Source organism: Pinus tabuliformis, chromosome 1_2, assembly GCF_031772625.1.
Source record: "Pinus tabuliformis cultivar Carrire ecotype Pingquan chromosome 1_2, CPIR1, whole genome shotgun sequence".
NCBI classification, from domain to species: Eukaryota; Viridiplantae; Streptophyta; class Pinopsida; order Pinales; family Pinaceae; genus Pinus; species Pinus tabuliformis.
Genome location: NC_142298.1, coordinates 700563922 through 700587088, shown reverse-complemented (window position 1 = coordinate 700587088; position 23167 = coordinate 700563922). Strand labels below are relative to the sequence as shown.

Sequence of the window (23167 nt, the reverse complement as noted above, 5' to 3'; positions counted from 1 at the left end):
ATATATATATATATAGGAGACACAATTTTTTGTAAAACATTTAATTATAGTCTCTGCCAATATGTGCACAGGATCATACAGAAGAAACCAAACCTTGTCCACATCAGGGTGCGATGGCAATGGTGCACCAGCCTCTGGGCCAAGCCCAGTAACAATGTTCAACACCCCAGGAGGAAGCCCTATTTCCTTACATATTGAAGCTAGCTCCAAACATGTTCTGAACAATTATAAGAAATTTTCAGAGGATTTATCTAAACAAAATGACAAATATTCTGATGCCTTGCAAACACAAATCCTTACAGAGATGCGATCTCTGAAGGCTTCAATATGGCAGTGCATCCTGCTGCAAGGGCTGGGGCAACCTTCCATGCTGCCATTAGGAGAGGATAATTCCTACAATAAAAAGAAATAGTAAGAATTCTAATGGACAACACGATGCTCATTTCCATGTCCTTGGAATCTGAACTATACTACAACATTGTAGTTTAACACAATCAAAGTAACCTGAGATGGAAGAGGAAAACAAGGAAAGTAAGGGAATGAGGATTTCTCGCTTAGGGAATATAAAATAACAGTACTAACCAAAACAAAGAGGAAATGGTAACTGATTAACTATTATAGGATTTTATCATTTCATTCTCAATAAGCAGTTTTGCAATGACCTTACAGATCTTAATTTCATTCTATAGATGATTTATAATTTTATTCGGCAACATACTCATGAAGTATTTCTTGAATTGAAAAGCTCCAAAACCACTAACAGTAAACCAGAATGATATTTTTACAAATTTCTCTCAGAACTTGTCAAACTCAGACAACTAAAACATCACCCATATAGCCTCGACTACAGACACTGCTCCCAGTGGGGAAAGAAACTAATTTATAAAAAGAAAATTGCAGTGAAGAAAGTAAACCAATCTGCTTATAAAATAGTCACACAAATGCAACAATCAAGAGAGTAGAATGCTTTTGTCTTTCAAACGATTTCTGTTATGGGTATTTCAAAAGGTCACTTAGACATGCTAGCTCCAGCACCTGGTATAGGAAAAGAGCTACACACCCCCCGCTTCCCAGCTAATATCACCAGGTTTCTCCCTTCACAAACCACCGACCTTGAATGTTATAACAGCTTCAGCAGGGACCACTTGGTTTCCACCCAGGATAGTCCAGCTTGGCCCACTTAGCCCAAGACATTCTCCCGAAAGATATTATCAAGCTCAGCATCGTTGCTTTCATGGTGGTTAACAGGACTACAGGCTCCTCATTTCATTTCTTTGGATAAGGATTTGCCTCTTTCCTTGGCCTCTGTCTGTTATCTGACCGGCCTCTCTGCTACAGGACTGCTTCTCCTCCTCTTATCCAGGAATAGTCTTTACTTCATTGTCTATGGTTTACCTATTTGGATTCCTTTATCACTTTTTTGTTTTGTTATTGGCCATTTTAGTACCCTAGATTCTTATTTTCTATCCTTATGAATAACTTTAGTAAACCCATATTGTCACTGTCACTAGATGTCCCTTGTTTGAAAAATATATCTTGTAAAATTTCTTTGGCTAAGCTGGCACACTATGACAGATTAATCTATGATGTCGAAGACACTTAGGTCCTGCAACTGGCTTCATCCACACCCACTCAAGAGCTTGGAACCAATGTTATCAGAACCAGATTGGTTATTGAACTAGTCAACCCCAAAGCTGGAATCATACCAGAAAAGGCAATAAACTGAACACAAAAACCAATCAACCAAAAAAGATACAAAATATTCAAATTTTGATTTGAAATGATTATATATTCGACTTACCTACAAATGCCAAGCACCCTATCTATGGCCACCTTCCACATACCGAGGCCAATATAAAACATGGACCCCTCATCCCCTCCTAGACCTAATGGAGATGAGAATGAACCATGGCACCCCTAGGTATATCATCCTCACCACCTCACCATCATCATCATCTCCAACTTCACTACCTCCTATTGAAGAGTGACATTATGAATGTCATCTACGAGAAAGAGTCAAACACCCTCCAATTTTTGCAAAGCCACCCACAACCCTTTCTTCACTTGCAAGTGATCATTCTACACCATCCTCTCATACCCTTATCAATATGGCACATAGCAGCTTCCCAACAAAGGATCCACCCCTAAGTGCCCAATAGGCAAGGGAAGAGATTCCAAACATCCCAAACAAGGGCCCAAAAATCCATTGACTCTATATTTGACACATTCAATTTCAACATTGAACATGAAGAAGGTACATATATTGATAGACCCAGAGAAATCAAATTTTCGACTCTCAATCAGAAGATGATCCATACCAATCAAATCTATCAAAACATCCACTGGATGAAGCTTTCCTATCATGACCCTATTTGTAGTTGGTCAATGTGAAAATTTCTGAATATAACAATCAGAAATCCCACTGCAGAAAACTGATTTACATTATCAACTTGTATTCTTCATTTATCACATTATTTTGAGAAAATATTAACGTAAATACACTGCAGCCTACACCACTATACAGATCAAGTACTAAAAAATAAATGAGACAATCATGCAAAAGACACACTTATTTTTGGACTAAACATCCCCGGAAAAACCGGTGCAGCAACTCTAAGGGTTTTCTATTATTAAGCAGAAGTTCTAAATACAAATGTTGGTTGCCCTCCCGGCAAACCAGTGACAGAGAAATACAATGGCGGAGACCATGACTGAGTTTTACCTCACTTCACTCGGCAAAATCCGGCTAATCCAGTAGCAAAACTGGCTAGCCCCGGCTACAACTTCGCTACCCCTTCACAATAACTACGTGGGCCTGCGTGGAGCTCTCTGAGGCTCTGCGTCAACACTTCTGCCCACTGCGTCAACGTTCTCGGCTGTTCAGGTAGCTCCCCGGCTTTCTGTGTGGAAGGCAACTCTTCCTCTGCCCCGACCCTTCTAGCTCTGCGTCAAGGTTGTGTGGGCCCAAACTGGCCCAACGTCAGCTCTCCCTGCTACTGTATTGCCTCCACAAGTTTCTCTCTGACTCTCAGCTACAACATCTCCCCAATAGATTTCCCTCCGAGAACTTCACCTCAGAAAATCGATTTCCTCAATCTTTCTGTGTCCTCTACAACTGACCCCAAGCCTTCCTTTATACTTTTCCTATTGAGAAATCAATGGTCGTGACTAAGTCTCTAATCAACGGCTAAGATTAAATTAAACTTGATCCTCGTCTCTTAGAAGCTTCTCACCCATATTTTCATTAATATTTTAATTTTCCTAGGTTTAGACTTAGAACCCCATTAAAAATATTATAAAATATAATCTAGGTGGAATTTCCCCAAACGATTTCTGGGTCTTGGAGAACTCATGTGTTCTAGCCCTTCCATAAAATTTCAGAGCTAGAGCTAGATCACATCCGATGCTACCCAAAAATCAACACTCCCTCTTAGCGAGGAATGTGCTCTAGCAATACTTCCCAACAGAAGTATCACACTGATCCATTGCATCGGTCCTTTGCGCTGTTGATGCTCGGCCTACTGCCCCTCATCCACTGCAATGCTGCAATCTATATTGTTGCCCATGACACTACCCTGTCATTGCTACATATGTACTACAGCTCCCTCTCAATACACTGCATCATGCTACCCATAGCACTACCACTGTTAACTGTTGCACTACAACTCAGTTGTTGAGAAGTAAGCAACTAAAAAGTCACCCAAAAGCTGACATGTTGGTTGGTCTGGATACCCCGTAATGTTGAAGCTACCTCTGTTGCTTATTTGTGTTGACCCTCTAATGCTACTACATTGTTGTTGTATCTGCTCTATGCCCCCAGCACTGTGACAACACTCCACTACGTTGCTTCAGACTTTGGCACTCTAACTCTACCATTGTCGCTCCATCATCCCTTGCACCGACTCTCGTCAATCTGCTACTGTCATTAACGGGTCTCGTAGTCGTATGTGATCCAAGAGTTTGGGCACTTCAAGGAGCCTGCCCCTCATATAGTTCTCCTGACTAAACTCAATATCACCCCACCTCTTCTCTAGAGGTGCATGTGCACTCATGCCGCAATCATCATCATCGCCCTCTTTGTCAGCTTGCGCTAGAGCAGCCTTTGAGTCAGACTTCTCTTCCTTGCCCTTCTTCCGAGAGCACTAAGTGGCGAAATAACCCAATTCTCCACATCTTAAGCATCCAACTTTAGATATATCTTTCTTTTTCCTCTTTTGTTGCCCTTTTTATCCCACTGATGCAAGAGTTGTATCCTCCCCTTCCTCCTTCTTAGCTTTGATCCCTTTTCCGCTGCTTCCCGCCTTGGTCAACCATCTGATCTCTTCCTGTCGAAGAGTTTCCCACATCTCCTCCCAACTGGGGAGAGAAGCCCTGCCCAAGATGCTCTGGACAAAGGTTTCCCAGTCTTCAGTGACTGCATTCAGGGCAGTCCTGACCATGAATTCAGGATCTGGTGTAGACCCTACGGAATTTAGCTAGTCTCGAATCCCTTGCAACCTGAGAAGGAAGGGATCGATTTCTTCTCCCTTCTGCATCTGATACTATCTCATCTGACTCTCAAGCAACATATTATGTTGAATGGAAGTTCCCTCATACAAGGTGGTCAAGGCCTCCCACATTTCCCTTGATGTGTCCTTCTCAAAAATATCTGGGATCACATTATTTTTGACCCCGTCGAAGATCATGCACCTAGATTTTTCCTGAGCCTCCTCGTACTTCTTGAAAGGATCAAAACTGGAACAACAATTGTCTTCAAGGCATAATCCTTGATGCGATTTTTGTCCAAAACTACCAAGATCTTGGCCTTCTAGATGACAAAGTTGGATGCTCCATCCAACCTATCTCGACCCCCCAATCCATTAACTGCCATCTCTGCTCAAACGAGTGTCAAATAGGTTCTCTTCTCCCTCTTTCGTTGTTGCCCCAGCAAAACTCGGATCTGGATTCCTTTGGCACTAGAAATCTTCTAAGGAACAAGCTCCCTCTGAAATTCGATTTCATTCAAGGAAATCCTTCTGCCAACAATTGTCAAACCACCCCTCTTTGATCTCTCTTTGTTGTTGCTCAGCAATGGATCTAGATTTCTTGGCAACAAATCTTCTGAGGAACCGATTCCCTCTGCTTTGCTTCTACCCCACTAGGTATTGTTCTACACCAACAAAATCAACACCCCACCAGCAACTCCAAATGAAGTCAGTGTTGCACCTCTAGCCCCAGCAACTAGAAAAAATGAGACTCAACCGTCTTTGCGTTGTCCCAAAAATCACTGTGTTACCCTCTACAATTGCAGCGTCACACATGCAGGTTGACGCAGGCTCTACGTGAGCCTCCTTGGTGACTGCTTCACCCCTCTTTTGCTCTCTCGACTAAAAATTGTGTTGTCTCTCAGGACAGTTGTCTTCAGCATAGATTCTCCTATGTCCTTTCGCTGATGGCTTCAGTCCTCCTTGATTTGCAATTGCTCTAATACCATGTGAAAAAATTTGAATCTAACAACCAGAAATCCTACTGCATAAAACTGATTTACATTATCTACTTGTATTCTTCATTTAACAAGTTATTTTCAGAAAATATTAATGTAAATACACTGCAGCGTAGAACTCTACAGATCAAGTACTGAAAATAAATGAGACAATCATTCAAAGGACACTTATTTTTGGACTAAACTTCCTCAGAAAAACCCAATGCAAGAAAATCGGTGCAGCAGCTCTAAGGGTTTTCTATAATTAAGCAGAAGTTCTGAATATAAATGTTGGTTGCCCTCCAGCCAAACCAGTGACAGAGAAATACAATGGCGGGGAACCTGAGTGAGTTTTACTTCACTTCACTCTATAGAATCCGGCTGATCTGAAACCAAAATTGGCTGGCCCCGACTACAACTCTGTTGCCCCTTCGCAGTGACTACGTGGGTCTGCGTGGAGCTCTTTGAGGCTTTGCGTCAGCACTTCTACCCATTGCATCAGCTTTCCTGACTGTTCCAGTGGCTCCCCAGCTTTCTGCGCGGAAGGCAGCTCTTCCTCTATGTTGGCCCTTCTGGCTCTGCGTCAACGCTGTGTGGGCCCAGACTGGCCTAGAGTCAGCTCTCTCGGCTACTGCGCTGCCTCAACAAGTTTCTCTCTGCCTCTCTGTCTACATTCCCGAACTATCACTGCCCCTCAGCTGCAAGATCTCCCCAATCGATTTCCCTCCTGAGAACTTCTCACCTCATAAATATTGATTTCCTCAATCTCTCTGTGTGTCCTCTCCAACTGACCCCAAGCCTTCTTTTATACTTTTCCTGTTGAGAAATCAACGGTCGTGATTAAGTCTCTAATCAACGGCTAAGATTAAATTAGACTTGATCCTCATTTCTCAAAAGCTTCTCACCCATATTTTCATTAATACCCATTAATATTTTAATTTTCCTAAGTTTAGACTAAGGAACCCCATTAAAAATATTAATTATTTTAATAAAATACAATCCAAATGGAATTTCACCAAACGATTTTTGGGTCTTGGAGATCTCATGTGTTCTAGCCCCTTCACAAAATTTCGGAGCTAGAGCACATGCGATGCTACCCAAAAATCAACAGTGAAGGTAAACCAGCCCCGTATTCTAGGCCCCTCTATCTCTAATTAGAGTGAATAACCTAAAGTGCAAATCAAGAGTCAATTAACAAGGTTCTTTCTTCTTTGAATTCTTTTTTGCACTTTTTTAAGCCTTGTGCTCAGTTATCATAAAAAGGATTATTGGCTCCTTCGATTGGATTCCTCTCGTACGTGGATACTTGTCGCCTAGTCTCATATTCACCTTAAAGTTATAGTCATACATTTATGTATCCCTTCATGGAAAGATGTTCACCACAAGCTAAATTAAAAGGATTGCAAAGAGAATTTTGCTTTTATCTTGTTTTACTAGCTCTAAAGAAGATGTTATGAAATTCATTGTATATACACCTCTGGTTTTTGCTCATGTAAATGAAAATATTTTTCTATAAATAAAAGATGTATTTTTCAAACATAAATGTGCGTGAATGCACACGTCGAAACACACACACACAGATCCATGTGAATCCAAACCATTATACATAAATATATGAAGTTCAAGGATTTAGATTAGCTTGAGAGTTTTATGGTGAACTTAGTTTACCCATGAGCACCTATATGGCGTTGTACTGAACACTGATTTTGTACATGTTACCCAACAAAATGGGTAACCCCATAGGAGAAAACCTTTCTCCTACATTTGATAGTCAACGAGCCAGCAGCCCTTGACATTCACTTCTTGACAATGATTTGCCATGTGACTCCACCATCTGCATCAGCCACATACCTCCCAACATTCGACATTTCCTCTTAGAAGAAGGTGGGCTGATATTCAAAAGGTACTTTGATCATTTTGCAATCGGGTGTTTATGCTTGTTTCTTTTGCGAATTTAATATGGATAAAGGGTTGATCTAGAAGATTCACCGATCTTGACTGTCAATCTATTCTCTAACCTTACCAAGTGGGTTAATCTTTAGCCCTAGTCCAGTGGGACCTGTTACCCACCACCTGTGGGTAGTATATATAGGAGAAAAATTTTCTCCTAGATGGTCCTCGTACAATAGCCAGCAGCCCCTTACAACCCCTAGAGGGCTCGATGTATCATTTTCTCCCCCACCCAAGCCAGCCATGTGGTCCCTCGCCCATCTGTTATTAATGCATGTTTGAGGGTGGACCTTTCGACCCCAAATGTATGACTTTTCATTGGTATAATTAAGTAGTTTTCCTTACTTTTCATGGGCACTTTTGGACATGAATTGGTGGGAGTCGGGACACAGTGTGTGAGGAAGAGATGGTGGGACGTAATTTTTCTACGGGCTATTTTGCTGGGTAGAAAGACGTCAGAAGAGAAGAGAAGCACAGTGAAGGAATTTTTCCTTAGAAGACTTCCCGCCAAGAACTACATTTTCTTATTGGCTGAGCAGTAGCAGTAAGAAGCAGAGAGGAGCAATTCAACATTTTCGAGGCAAAGATGGCAACCAGTGGTTTGAGAGGTCAAGATAGATTGGACAGAGCATCCAACTATGTCATCTAGAAGGCAAGGATGTCATTCCTTTCAGATGAACACTCCCTCAAGACACATGTCGACAGTGTGGTGGTTGAGCGTACAGATCTAGATCCGTTGAAGACGTACAAGGCAAAAATGGCGAAGGCAAAGCGAATGATCCTTGAGTCTCGACGGAGTGCAGGATCATGTAGTTTGTCACATCGCTAGCAGAGGGATTGCTAAGGAGATGTGGGATGTGTTGTCTATGATGTATCAGGGGTTTTGTGGGATAGGTTTTCTGAATACCTGTTTCCGAATATAGAGGTATTGTTGCCGTGTATTTTTCTCTATCAAGTGAGCTGGTTAGGCACCCAGTTGTACTCAAATAGACTGCATAATAATATAACCCTCTGAATAGTTGCATCGGTTTTCCCGCATTGGGTTTTTCTGGGCACATTTGTCCAAAAATAACAGTGTCACTTGTGTGCTTGTTTTCTTTCAGTTGATGCTCTGTAGATGTTGCGCCTATATTGTGTTTATTGCAATATTAAAATGTATTTAAATAACTTGTTCGAATTTAAACAAATAGAAGAAATAAACTAGCATAATACAGATTAATTTTCTAACAGATAGACTTAGAAAATTCAACAATTGGCAATAGTGTAAATGGCACAGAGCAGAGGTCAGCAGCTACATAGAAGATTCAGAGGGTCAGTGCGGAGACTAGTAGCAGTCATGCTCCATCATTCACATGGTATCATACTAAACACAGTTAGTTCAGTAATTTAGGAGGTTTTCCCATTGTTATACAATAGCAACAGCAGTTTGCAGTGCAGTGCAGTGGCAATTGGCAGTGGCAGGGCCAGCAGTAGCACGGATGCAGAAATTCAGAGAGAGTTGCAGTACGGATGTAGTGTTGACAGTCGCAGGGTTAGCAGCAGTACAGGTGCAGCATTTGTGCAATGGTTGGTGGACAGTGTGTCAAACATCAGCAGGGCAGAAGGAGATGTTACATAACAGAGTGATACTTCAGCAGGTTGCATTGCTAAAGCACATTCCTCGCTAAGAGGCAGTGTTGATTTCTGGTAGCATCGAATGTGCTCTAAGTCTCAAACTTTGTAAGGAGGCTTGAGCACATGTATTCCAAAGAACACAAAAAACATTTTGGGAAATTCCACCCAAAAACAGTTTTATTAAAATAATTAATTATTTTAAATGGGACCCTAAGTCTAAACTTAGGAAAATAAAATAATTAATGAGTATTAATCTAACTGTGGGTGTAACTTCTAGAAGAAGACGAGGATCAAGCAGAAATGATCTTCGCCATTGATTAGCTTCTAATATGGGCTGTTGAATGTCAACGAGGAGATTATTTAAGGAGGCTTGAGGGTCAGTTGGAAGACACACAAAGTGAGTTCAGAAGTTCGATTTTCTGACGCAGAGCAACTTTCGAGAAAATTTCGACAGTGAGCTTTTGCAGAGGGGCAGAGGGAGTTTTGGCTTGATGAACTTCTCCGGAGCCAGGAATACTCAGTAGAGAGGCAGAGAGACACACAGAGGAGGCAGTGCAAAGGGCAGAGATGGTGACGCAGAGCCAAGAAGGGCTCACGCAAGCCCCACGTAGAGCTGCGCAGAGGTCCGAATTTGCTGAGGGAACTGACATTTCTAAGCCAAGAGGATTGGAAAAGGCTTCTGAAGGCAAATCAATTCTCAGTTGAGCTAATTCAGTGACTTAGAGACTGACGCAGGGCCCACGCTGGGGCAATGCAGAAGTATCAGGAGAACTCACAATTCAGTTGTCGGATCAGCCAAGACTTGCGGTGTAGAGTGAGGTAATCTCACCAGTTTCTTTTGCTAAGTGATTTTCTCTGTAATTGAATTGTTGGGAGGGCATCTAGTAGTTGTATTCAGAAATACTTCAGCTTAATAATAAAAACCCTCAGATCTGTTGCATCGGTTTTCCCGCATTGGGTTTTCCTGGGGACGTTTGTCCAAAAATAACTGTCATTTGTGTGTATCTTTCTCTATTGTTCAGTTTCTTCTTTCAACATATAATTTAACTGGTGTAGGCTGCAGTGTATGTATTTCGATGTTTGCAATAGGAAACTGCAAATAACTTGTTTATGTAAATCTAACAAGTAGGAGAAATATCATCGGTGTTGCAGTAGGAATTCCCAGGTTTGAGGAATTTTCACAGGTAAGAGGGAGCAAATCGTGGTACATGAGTTACCCTGACCTTTGTTTTTCCACACTTCTTCATATGCCCTTCACTGTTGATTGATTTTTCTTTATAACTACTTGGGACTCCAGGGGATGAGATCGTGAAGTGTAGGATATAGCGATAGACACCCCCTTTTGAGGTGGGGCAGTTCATTGCCCACCAAGGGTTGGGAGAATCATGGGTTCCTTAGCGTGAAGGGGGCTCATCTAGGGCCCATAGAAACCATAGTGATGGCCATGAATGAGGAGTAGAGCAAATGTTTGGCTTTTGCCCACATGCTAAATTTGTATGTCTTGGCCATCTTTTGCATTTTGTGGTACATTTCCTGTTGTAAGTGGCCAAATTATGCTTTTTCTTTTCTTTTTAGCGGCATCAACCTTCGGGGCATCATTCTAGGCCTGACCCAAGGTGTGGACAAGGGGAGGGGAAGGCGAACCCAATGTGGACCCAGTGGACACATGTGGACCTGGATGGCAAAAGAGATTAATGGGACTAAAATGAGCAGAGGGGAGTGATGTATATGGTGTCGAGAAGCAAGACCACGCAACCAAAATCGAGATTTTCCATATACTGTCATCCCTAAAGCTAATGGCCAGTGAAGGAGGTCTCACGAGACTAGGATATTGTTAAAATTGGAAACTAGAGCCAAACTCCAAGTGGGTCTACTTATTTATGGCAGCTAATATTTTTCTTGGATTCGTCTCGTCGAGAGCTGTAGGATTGATCGAAATATCATCTGATTCCAACATGTATTCATGGAGATAGGAACTTATTTGTGTTATGTGACAATTCATCAAGGTCGGCCAGCAACCAAATTACCCCCACTTGTCCTCCACGTTTTAGTATAAATAGATGTGGCCTTCAAGTCACTTGGACACACACTCTCTTGTGATCTCTCTTCATTCTGTTTTGGGTTTGATGAAGAAGAGATCTAGAGGGAGTGCCCTAGGATATACACTGGCCTAATGATGCCCTAATCTGCAATAAAGGGAAGAAGCCTAATGATGCCCTAACGCTGCCATGAAGTGCCCTAGACGTGGAAGAAAAAGGGTCTTCTTGAAGATCCTGCGCTACCCTAATATACAGTCAATGAATCAAGCCCTAATCGCAGTCATGATGGAGAATCCTTAACGTTGTTATAAAGCCTTTAATGCAGTCTTGGAATCGCGGCAAGGAGAGGCTAAACGCAAGCCTATAAGAGACCCTAAAACGTTGCCTTGGAAGTAGACATCTAGACACAGAGTAAGGAGGGTCATATTATGCCTTAACCGCAGAGAATAGGAAGGCTAATCTCTATATAAAGGAGGCCTAATTAGCTATGGAAGACAGGCCCTAAATGCTGTCAAGAAAGCTCCTATACGTAGTCAATGTATGATCGAGAAGAGCCCAGATCCGCTGATGTATTAGGCTCTAACTCTGCAGCAATTAGACTCCCATACGCTACCCTAATTAGCTGACAGGTGTAACCCTCATCCATTGCCTATAAAGGTCTCCTATCCCTAAGTTTGTACGATGTCTAGAGGAGGCCTTTCCTCAGCAAGTATGGTTCGAATTCAAGGCATGAATAAGGGGTTCATGAGATCTGTTGGAAGAATCTATTACTACAGTGAGCTGCTTTGCTAGGTTGCAAGCCATAGCAAGCAGCTAAGGTTGTTCCATGAATGGTGCAGCATAATGATGATGGATGCAGCATGGTGCAGCATAGTGATGATGAAGTGCAGCATGAATGGTGCAACATAGTTCAGCATGAATGGTGCAGCATAGTGATGATGAAGTGCAGCATGAAAGGTGTTGCATAATGATGATGAAGTGCAGCATGATGGGTGCAGCACAATGATGATGGATGCAGCATGGTGCAGCATAGTGATGATGAAGTGCAACATGAAAGTGCAACATGAAAGTCCAACATGAATGGTGAAACATAGTGCAGCATGAATGGTGCAGCATAGTGATGATGAAGTGCAGCATGATGGGTGCAGTACAGTGATGATGGATGCAGTATCATGAGTGCAACATAGTGTAATGAAGTGCAGCACAGTGATGGATGCAGCACAGTGATCAGTGCAGCACAGTGATGGGTACAGCGTGGTGATGGAATCACCTGTGTTCAAATCTGCTACCTCATGTGTCATCTTCTTAGAGAAGATCTCTGCTCTTATTTTGACAAGTCAAAATGTTGACTTCTGATGTATATGTACTATCTCTCTCTCTGTTGAACTACTGAAGAACATAAGAAGAATTGATCAAGGGTTTCCCCACATTGGGGTTTGTCCCTGGCTAGCGCCACATCTTGTGTCCTCTTATCTTATGCGATTAATGTTTATGTTCTATTTGCATTTTACTATCATGCTAAATGTGATTGCTAATATGGAATTGATATTGAGCTAATATGGAAAATTGAAGTAAATTTGCTCTCAGCATAGAACATACCTAAAATTAACAGATATGAGGCTAACCACCAAATCTAGCAGAGGAGACAAGAGTACAGACCTAGCCCACTCTTTCCGCGAATCCCCCACCAATCCATGCCCAAAAGTGTCCATGATAAAGTAAGCAAAATTACTCAACTATACCAATCTTCAAACATATGATCATAACAGATGAGCGAGGGACGATATGGTTGGCTCAGGTGGCAGAGATAATGGCATATCGAGCTGTTTGGTGGCTACAAAGGGGCTACTGACTACCAGCGAAGGAGCATCTAGAAGAAAATTTTCTCTTATGGATACTATCCACAGGTGTTAGGTAACAAGTCTCCTAGGGCATCAAGCGAATTTCTTTGTAGCCATCTAATTTTGGAGCGAGTTGGCATCCATTTGCACTGGTGTGCCCTCAAGAGGTCCCCCAAGTTTGAGGTCATTCCCGCAGTTGGAATGGGAGATACACCAAGCACTAGCAATAAGACCATATGTGTCTAGGCTCCTCCTAGGTTAAGTAGATGTTAAGGGCCTCGTTATTAGAAATCTAAAAAAAGCTCAAAGGAAGTTCATCATTCCTGAGGCCTTTCTCATCCCTCCTTGTTTGGCCTTGCATGACCATAGAAAGCAAGATAAAAATTTTAAAACCTAGGTCAAACTTGGACCTTCCCAAGCGTCCTTTGTGGTCCCGCATCTTTGTCATTCTTTATACCATAAGGCCACTTGCAAACCTTGATTCTAAAAGGAATATTAGGTCTACGGCATCCCTCATTAAGGAATACGCCTAGTCCCTAGGTCTTAGCCTCCCTTGAGCCTTTCCTAGAGAGCCCTTCATCTTGCTTCTAAAGCAAGAAAGCCCTATTAAATGAGTCTCTCTTGTGAATGGGCCCTAGAAATCACTACCTACCTTATCATTGATTCATCATTCCTAGTGATCTCCTTATACAGTGACTCCTCCCATTAGTGAAAGTCCGTAAAGAGCAAGACACATCGGTTGAGGTGACAATGGATCCTTGTCCCATTTTTTGCCACTTTGTCTAATAGTTGCCCCTTTGGAACCCCTCCTAGGACCCCTACTAGATTGAGCGGCAACAAACCCTGCTAGATTGAGCAGCAACAAACCCTGCTAGGAGTCTTGTTTTATTATTATTTTAATCACTTAGTATCTTTTTCCCTCCTTTTATTTTAATTAAAATACCTTTTTAATTTGGGAAAATAGTAAATCCGCCACCATCCCTCCTCAAGCCACTAAAAGCCACTTCCCACCATCTCATCCTATAGATCTTCTCGTTTCAGTTCTAATGAGCTATTACATTAAGGTACTCCGTCAAGTATCCCTCCCAGAATGCCACCTTAAGTGTAATTGATTGAGTTAGAACTTAGGCTCAATAATAACCCGCTATTCTTAAAGTTGTCGAAATGCAACGAAACGAAAAGCAAGTTGTACAAATGATGGATATACCAAGTGAATGCCATCGGATCCCAAAGAAACTCCACAAAACCCTACAAAGCCCCTCTAGAAGCCCTTGGGCCCACTGATGTACTAACCCTGCTCCTGTGATCTAGCTGCCTCCAATCCTGGAAGTCCATCCTGACCACGCCATAAGGGAAACCAGAAAAAGGAACATGACAGTACAGCTGGTTGTAGTGATCATTCAATCTAAATATATACAACATTTTATATTTCTTCACTTAAACATAACCAAAAAGTATCATTATACTAGTTTGGCAAGACAGTCCACAATGTTCAAAATTAAGGAACAGGAACGCTTTGCTACAATTACTTGAATGTTCATTATGGGCAAACATTATAATTAAGCCCCTCGAAGAAGCCTCTCACTACCAAACACAGTATAAAAATGGATACCTACATATTAAATAAATTTGCTGAAACACTTAATGACTGGAAAACCACCTACCATGGTGTGATCAACCCCACAACTCCAAGAGGTTCTTTTAACACATGACTCTTAAAGGTCTCCATTGGAAGTGAAACTGAAGCATGCTGTTCACCATCCAAGGCATCTGCAAGATCTGCATAAAACTCAAAACACCCGGCAACATCGTCCTAGAAGAATAATAGGAAAACATTTAGAAAGACCAATCACAGTTTAACACAACAGAAATCTCAAAAGATGAGCCTGATAAACATTCAAATCTTTTTTCTAATTTAAGATCATTAGATAATACCATATCCCATGATGTTTCATCCAATGGTTTCCCGCTATCAAGGGCCTCCAGCTCAGCTAATTCTGATTTCCTTTCAGTTACCTGCCCAATAATGCAATGGTCTAAGCATATACAGTAATATAAAATATTACTTAATAAGAACAAGGGACTGAACATGACACCTTTTAATGCATGGACAAATGAACCCAGCGAGTATAAGCATGATCAGTGAACCTGCTGTCTATTTTAGGAGAGAAAAAATGTAACTTATACCCAGAAAAGGAAAGCATGCAGTTACAGCATCTACAAAGGTAGAAAGGACGTTAACGATGTAGGCAAATCTTGCAGGCTTTGGTACTGCAATCAAGCCTGCCTTTATGATCAAACCTTTTTGGTCTACATTTCAGGGTTTCTAAAAGGTTAACATCGGTATGCCTCTAAGCCATATTCAGCCTGCTTTTATGGTGATTTAGAATACACTTGAATAAATATAATTCTGCATCCTGCATGACTGTGTGTGCACCTTTTGATGAAAAGTATACTGACTTTGGCACTGTGGACTACTTAAGGAGTGCATGAATTGCTTTGAAAACCTAAACTCTATAGTTTTTATACACTGCAAGGCTTCTAACATATTTTGATGAAGCAATGGGTTTCCTTTAATCCCTTTACCAGAAGTTGGGTGCATTGGACACCCAAGGATGATATATTAAGACATAAAGACAAATTTACTGCATAATCAAGTACAAACTTTCTAAGCCAAAATTTGGCAGAAGTTCAAAAATAAGACTTAGCTGCATGCTGTATGGTCAGTGAAGATTTATCACATCTTGATAAATGACAATTTTCCAATGCCTTATCCTGCAACATGTTGCTCTTGCACTCAAAGCCTTAGTTGGCAAACAAAGAGTTCTGTAGGTGCTATTTATGTCTATTTATTCATCTGAAAACTGTACTAGTACATAATGACAACCCAAGAAGGATCAAATCCATTCTGTTCTTAGGTGCATGGTAGAATGCCTTTTGCAGAGTGTTAGCTTGTCAGTAAGTCCAACTCCATTACATAAAAAATCTAGGACACACTTCATTGTCTGCCCTGAAATGCATTATGGTGGGTGATTGAAAATATTTCAGATTCTATCTGTGGCTTTTGTAAGTTGAAGACCTCTGAAAGATAAGATCATCATATTTATGTGCACAAATGACCAAAACAGTAGGTCAATGGAACTAAAAAGTAGAAACAGATGTAACAAGCTATAAGAATGAAAATGGCTACTCTGGAATGCTAGAAAATAGACGAAGTAATACACAAAAGAAAAAAAGAGAGCCAAAATATATCTTTAAAAAGAGATGACAAAGAAGGGAGTGGGAATATGAAGTATATGTCACTGCATCAATCGTAAAGAAGTATGAACGCCCTAATGCATTGCATGATCATGTTGTTTGGGGAGTGCCCAGAGTAAAGAGGCCCTAGTTCAGTGACCCTAGGAGGAGCAGAAAGACAAGAAGTTGAAACTCTCCTAATATTGAAGGCAGATGTAAAGAAGTGAACTGTCAAACAGAGTCGTGCCAATAATAAGTACTCTAGTCTCTATGTCCCCGTGGAGATGGAATCATAATAATCGCGATCGGCCAATATGGACCATTCCATACTCCTACTTGTAAGCATCCAAACCAATGTTGCTGACATCGTCAGTAAAACAAAAAAACAAAAACGAAAAGTGTCCAGAGAAACAAAAAATTGTTAAAATAAGGAAAATATCGATAAATTTATAAAATCAGCAAATATCGACAAAATTTATTAAAAAAATTACAAAAAAAATTGTTGTTTTCAAAAATTTTAGCATCTAAAGCAACAACAACATCAAATAAATACATTGCCACATAAATATGAAAACAAAACTAATATACAATATGTACAAGATGTATAGCATCACATCACACATCAACAATGAATGATATCCTAAATCCCCAGTCCTCACTCAACATCAAAATATCAACAAAAATGTAATAAATGTACCACATCATCATGAGTCATCTACAATAAAATCAAATACATAAACTAATGATTTCCTCTGCCCTTTTCAAGGGCAAAGATAAGTGTTTTACCTCTAGATGAAGAAGGTCGTGGGGGTAGCATTCAACTCTAATGTCTTCTAGAAGAAGACATGGGAAGTAGACTCTAATGCCCTCTATTGGTGCCCATCCTAATACTACGTCCAACTCGCTCTAATTGAGTCTATGAAGGTGGTGGTGTCACCTCCTCCTCCTCCTCCACCGTGTCTCTCTTCCTTGTTACCTCCTCCATGTGAAATTTTTGGCTACCCAAAAGGTGCTATCAACCTAGCTAATTATTTTCTATTACTTTTTCACAACAAATTAATTCTTCTGCTGAAAGTAATGAATAATAACATGAACAACACCATTCACAAAATAAAAATTGTAGCGAAATTAACACAAGTATTTTTGGACAAACTTCCCTGGAAAAACCCCAATGTGGGTAAAACCAGTTTTTATATCTGAGGGTTTATATCATGATCTTCAACAAAAACTGCTATTGAGAAATTAAACTGCTTTCATGACACTAGCAAAGCTTCAGCAATATTTTATCTTCACTTCTGCTAATCAAATCAACCTGAAGAAACCGTGCGACTTCTTCTTCTGCAATTCGCATTACCTCTAGCAACTCACATGCCAACCTGGCAACTCGCACTAGTCTTCTGGCAATTCATATTGTCTCCTGGAAAACTCACATTGCCCTCTGAACACTCAATCTACCTCTTGAAAAACTCGATCCACCCTCCTAGCAATTTGCACCTCCTCTAGCAAACTCGCACTAGCCTCTGGAAGACTCGCACTTGCTCCAGAAAATTAACTCGACCCTATTCTACAAAAAATAACTGATAGCAAAAACCTCCTGAAAATCTTTCCTCAAACATTGTTGCTGAAACCCTCCTGGTGTCTCACTAAAAATCACCCACTCGATGTATATCCAAAGTTGCCCATCGATTCCCTTTATAATTTCGCATTCACAAATGAATGGCCACGATTAGAAGTTCACTTGATCTAATCGATGCCTAAGATCATCTTCGAAACTTCCCACAAGCTTTTAGATGTAAATCGATCTTATCTCAACTTTCCCTAAGTTTAGACTTAGAAAATATTCTAAAAAATCATTAATTGACATAAATAAGATGTTTTCCCTAGCTTACACCGAGGAAAAATTACATGGGTTTGGAGATAGTTAAATACTTTGTGTTCCTAGCCTCAATGACACCTCTCAACACTAGAACACCTGTCTAAGCTACAATATTTAACAATCTCTCCTAGCAAGGAATGTGTTTTGCACAACACCCAACTTATCCCTAAAAAACAAACTTTCCATTATTCAAGGCTTTCTTCAGAATGCTTGCTTGTAGTCAAACTAATCCACACTGTACACAATCCCTAATGAAATGGTATCTGATGTCGATGTATTTCGACCTATCATGAAATGTTGTATTCTCAAATAGCTTGATGCAATTCCGTTTATCACAGTGGATAATGATCGTCTCTATCCTTTGACCAAATAGTGCCACTAGCAGCTTCCAAAGCCATATGGCCTCACATGTAGCCATGCTTGCTGCCATGTACTCTACTTCTGCAAAGCTTAACGCAATGGACTTCTGCTTCTGTTGAGAAATCTAGGGCATTAGCATTAGGAGATTTCTCTTCAATTAGTAAATGCTTGTGACTGCTTTCTACTTCTTTAGATTAGGATCTTCTTCTTCTTAGATTATTAGTGTTCTTCTTCATCAAACAGTAACCAATGCATAAACATAAATACACAAGAGACATGGAATGTAGGCTATCATCCAGGACCAAAACCTCTCACTCTTTGAGAGGAAAACCCACACAAATTCTTCTTATAGAGATTCCAATTAACGAATACCAAGACCAAGACCCTCGACCTAGTAGCCTCTCCAAGACCAAGACATAAGTCCTCTTCCATCTCTTGTTTACTCTTTCTCGGTTCCTTCTACTTCAAATTTCGCACCATATGTGATGACACCCAACTGTGATCACTACGTTTGTCAAGGATATCAAACTTCTCCTCTAGCAGTAGCACCAAATCTTGAAGACATATTGTTGAACCATAGTTGTTGCCCTTTTGAGATAGATACCACTGAGACCTTCTTCCTTGTAACAACAACGAGATCTTGTCACACATTCATGACCTTCCTCTTATGCAACACCAAACATAAGAAACCCTTGGCACTGTAATTCCAACTTGTTTCCTTTTTAGTCACTATAATATATTCATCCAAACTTAGAGAGATATCCGAACCTTTTGATGATTGAGATCAGCTCTAAACATAACCTTATTGTCCCTTCATCTCTTCCTCGTTGTCTCTTCCAACCGAACTTGTCACTATCCCAAAGATCTGAATTATCTTTGTTCTGTCTATCCGAAAAACACAGACATGTATGCGAAAATTCTCTAACTGTGGAATAGACCGAGGTTACTATATATAGTAGTATGTTCATATATATAAGTCGACTTGTGCATGTGAATAGATGTGTCTCCGTAAGGTAAGGTCAACATGAGATCTTGACTTCGTTTAGAGGCCGACTTGAAGAGAGGAACTTATGCTTGTCGTTGGAGGGCTTTATAGACATATATATATTTGACACATGCTCAAGAAGAGCTCTTCATCCATGACATTAATTCTTTGACTTTGATGACAAATCTTAAGGCTCTCAACGGGATCCATATAAATAAAAAAATTTGCTCATGAAACCCATGGAGCAAGGCATTAGAAAAAAAAAAAATTATTCTCTTATTTTCATCATTTACAAAGATCATAATTACATGTCATTATGAAGACCAAACCTAGTTACACTTTTCAACACTCCCTCTTAACTAGGGAGGTATTCATAATGATACTTGGTCATTCTCAAAATGAAGAATTTCTCATAAGAAGAATCAGATTGGTAACCCATCTATATAACATCATATCAACCAACATTGTCACATAGCAAGGCCTTGACTAACAGCTCTATCCACATGATTAGAGCACAATGTTGGCGAGACCAATGATTTATAGACACCATAATCATTGTCTCAAGGTACATACTCCACCTAGGTGTTCACAAAATATGACCTACTTTGGACTATTCTTATCTTGGATACCGATTCCTCAAAGAATATCTGTCCTCTACGACTACTCTTATCTTGGATACCCTATCTCATCCTCAAAGAGAATCGGATGCCAGATGTTTACCCAATCCTCTATTTTGTCTTCCTAGGTGAAGACCAGAATGATGTGTCTATCTCTCCCTCTCAATTAAGGAGGACATATCAATTCCAATAAGGAATGTACTCATTCTTACGAAAGGAATGTACCTAAGCTCCCTCTTAGCTTAGGAATTTCCAAGTTTCTTCCAAATAAGAAACTTGTTTTCAGGCTCCCTCTTAATTAGGGACCTACAGCAGCTCCTCAACCAGTGACTTGAAAAGCTCCTTCCTTTGACGTCATGAATTTTTTTGTCAAGGAGTCTTCATCTTTTGGCGCTTCTTCATAGGGCACAAACCATCCATCAATTTTATTCAAGAGTCAGTCATGTCATCATTCCTTTCATCTAAAAGTGATTCATCAATCTACATCTGGTCTTGCTTCATGTCATGTTTCCTTCTTCATGCCATATTTTCCGGAAGGATCTTGCATCCTTCTATATGGTCCTCTTGGAAGACATTCACAGTTCTTCCCTTGGTAGTCCTGCATAAGCCCATCCAGATATTTGTTCAAAAATAAGAAATGAACACTTAAATCAAAATCACCTTTGTGATGGTCTTTCATCATGACATCTTCCAGTTTGCATCATTATCCTGCATACATGTTGGCATATCTCCCAAAGATATACATTGTCAAGGGTCTCCATCTTTTCAGACTTCCATCAGAGTCTTAATATCTTTCCGGGAGATTTCCTAGTCAAATCTTCTAGTCTTTGGATGTTGATTGCCTTTTCCATGGTTGCATAGTCCATGATCTCTTCCTTCCTTTCTTCACACATTTCATTTCATTCCCAGGAGCTTCCAATCAGAGTTCCTAAATTGTAGTCAACCACGTCATACTTCATATGAGGACATATTATGTTGATTTCATCTAGTGCGACTCATGCCTTCCGGAATTTTTTCATAGGGGGAGATTCCTTTCCTTTGATCATGCTTCTGAAAATAGACCAGTGATCCAAGTTACCTGCAACCATCCAACATGACTTTATAAAATCGAATATAAGCATATAGTCCTGATTTACCTTTAGGTCATCTAGGCTTCTTTCAGCAACTTCCTTGATTGAAAAGATCTTCAACCCCTTGATCTCCTTCATATCTTATGTCACCACACCACATCCCATGAATTCCACAAGTTGGAGATCTTGATGAAACACTTGCTTCCTTTCTAGATCAATGAACCCTCCGATGAGGATTCCATCAGAGAATCTTGAGGATCTCGCATATCCTTATCCAACAGATGTTTCCTTTTGACTAATGTATGATGAGACTTGAGTTGGATGACTTCTTCCTTTTTACTTGATCTTTTAATGAGGTCACCAAGAGCTATATGCTTCATAATTGACTATAATACATCCTTCATGTTTCCTATGGTGATGTCATGAGCTCTTACTTCTAATGCTTTTCTTCTTCCTTGGACTTCCTTCTTCCAGCTTCCGCCACTTCTTTGGTGAAATGGACTTCTTCTCTAGCTTCTTTGTTATTATCCCTTTTGAGCTTAGGACAATCTTTCCTGTAATGCTCATAGCATTGAAACTTAGCTATGTTCTTCTCTCCTTTCGACAAATGTTTGAATACCTTTTGCCCTCAACTTGTCTTCTTCTTCTATCTTGCATCGAAACCACAAGTTGTTGAATGGTGTTGAAGAAAGTGTAATTAGGTTCGGTCTTCATGACATTGTAATTATGATTTTTGTAAACAAGAAAATGAATTATTTTTGTATGCCTTGCTGCAAGGGTTTCATGAGCAAGAAGTTTATATATTAGTGGCTCCCATTGAGAGCCTTAGGATTTATTATTAAAAAGTCAAAGTCATGAATAGCTCTTCTTGAACAAATATGAAATGTATATAAGTCAATCTAGTGTCTAGATCAGCCCTCCAAGACAAGCACAATCCTCTTGAAGAAGACAGCCAGCAAAACGAAGTAAATATAGTCATGTCGGCTCAAAAATGAAGACACAACAATTCACTTGGTCATGTCGGCTTAATATGTGGGTCAAACCACTATAAATAGGCATGTAAGTTCAGAATTACAGTCAAGAAATTTCGAACAAGTCTCTGCAACTTCGGATGAGGACAAAACCTCAGCATATCTCTGAAATCTCGGTCAAGTTCAGGGGTACAGGAATCTCAGATGAAGAAGTAGTACAGTGTTTCGGTTAGGAGAAGGATCCATGTGGTTTTCAAATAGGTATTACAAGGGTACACACTCTCAGCATACTCTCACAGTCTCAGTTAAGAAGGAGCTCAGTAATTCCACAGTGATGTATTCTCGGCATAGCCATGACAAGTAAGATCTCGATGAACACAATCACATTCTCGGTGAAGATCTCAGTGAAATAATGATGAACACAGTTACATTCTTGGTCAAGGTGCAGTCATGATCCTAACATGTTTATGATCTCGCTGAAGGAACAGCTATGATGAGACAATCATGATCTCGGTGAATCAAAATGCAACTCTTCTATACATATCTCAATATGGAGATATAGTTGATAGAGACCTCGGTGAAGGTACAACAAAGATGTTGCAGTAGAAATGAAGTGGTGCAGTGGTGATGGCCTCAATGGTGCAGCAATGATGATGAACTTAGCATTGACAAAGAAGAGGATTGGTGTCTTGGTCTTAGAGTGGCCTAATAGGTCAAGGGTTATAGTCTTGGTATTCATCAATTGGAATCTCTATAAGAAGAATTTTGTGCGGGTTTTCCTCTCAAAGAGTGAGAGGTTTTGGCCTTGGCAGAAAGCCAAAATCTTGTGTTCTTTCTCTTTGTTTTGGTAGCTATTTGGTGAACTAAAGAAGACACACTCTGATAATAACAAATGAAGATTTTGCTAAGAAGAAAAGTTAACATACCTCACAAATAGTTATCATGAAAGAAGAATCTCATTAACTCTAATTGCCCTAGATTCTTCAACATCGTATCAGAGCTAAGGTGTTGAAGTCAAAGGAAGGGCAGCAAAAAGAGACATTCAAGGATCAGCTTCAAGAAGGGCATCAAAGCAAGTTGAAGGGCTTTGACAAAATTGAAGGATCAGTCTACAACAGCAGTCTACATCAGCAAGGATTTTTGTCT

General features: G+C 40.3%; 1 protein-coding gene across 3 annotated transcripts in view; it reads right to left on the bottom strand.

Annotated features, from left to right (window-relative positions):
• LOC149207665 (aminoaldehyde dehydrogenase ALDH10A9, peroxisomal-like) overlaps positions 1 to 23167 on the bottom strand; it is a 247041-nt gene that overhangs the window by 109432 nt on the left and 114442 nt on the right. For all 3 annotated transcript variants that reach the window (XM_089395820.1, XM_089395821.1, XM_089395823.1), the window contains 4 exons: positions 14841 to 14921; positions 14570 to 14718; positions 301 to 393; positions 94 to 217 (listed from right to left, as the gene is read on the bottom strand). In XM_089395820.1, coding sequence (XP_089251946.1) covers positions 94 to 217; positions 301 to 393; positions 14570 to 14718; positions 14841 to 14921 — 447 coding nt within the window. The remainder of the gene's footprint in view (positions 1 to 93; positions 218 to 300; positions 394 to 14569; positions 14719 to 14840; positions 14922 to 23167) is intronic.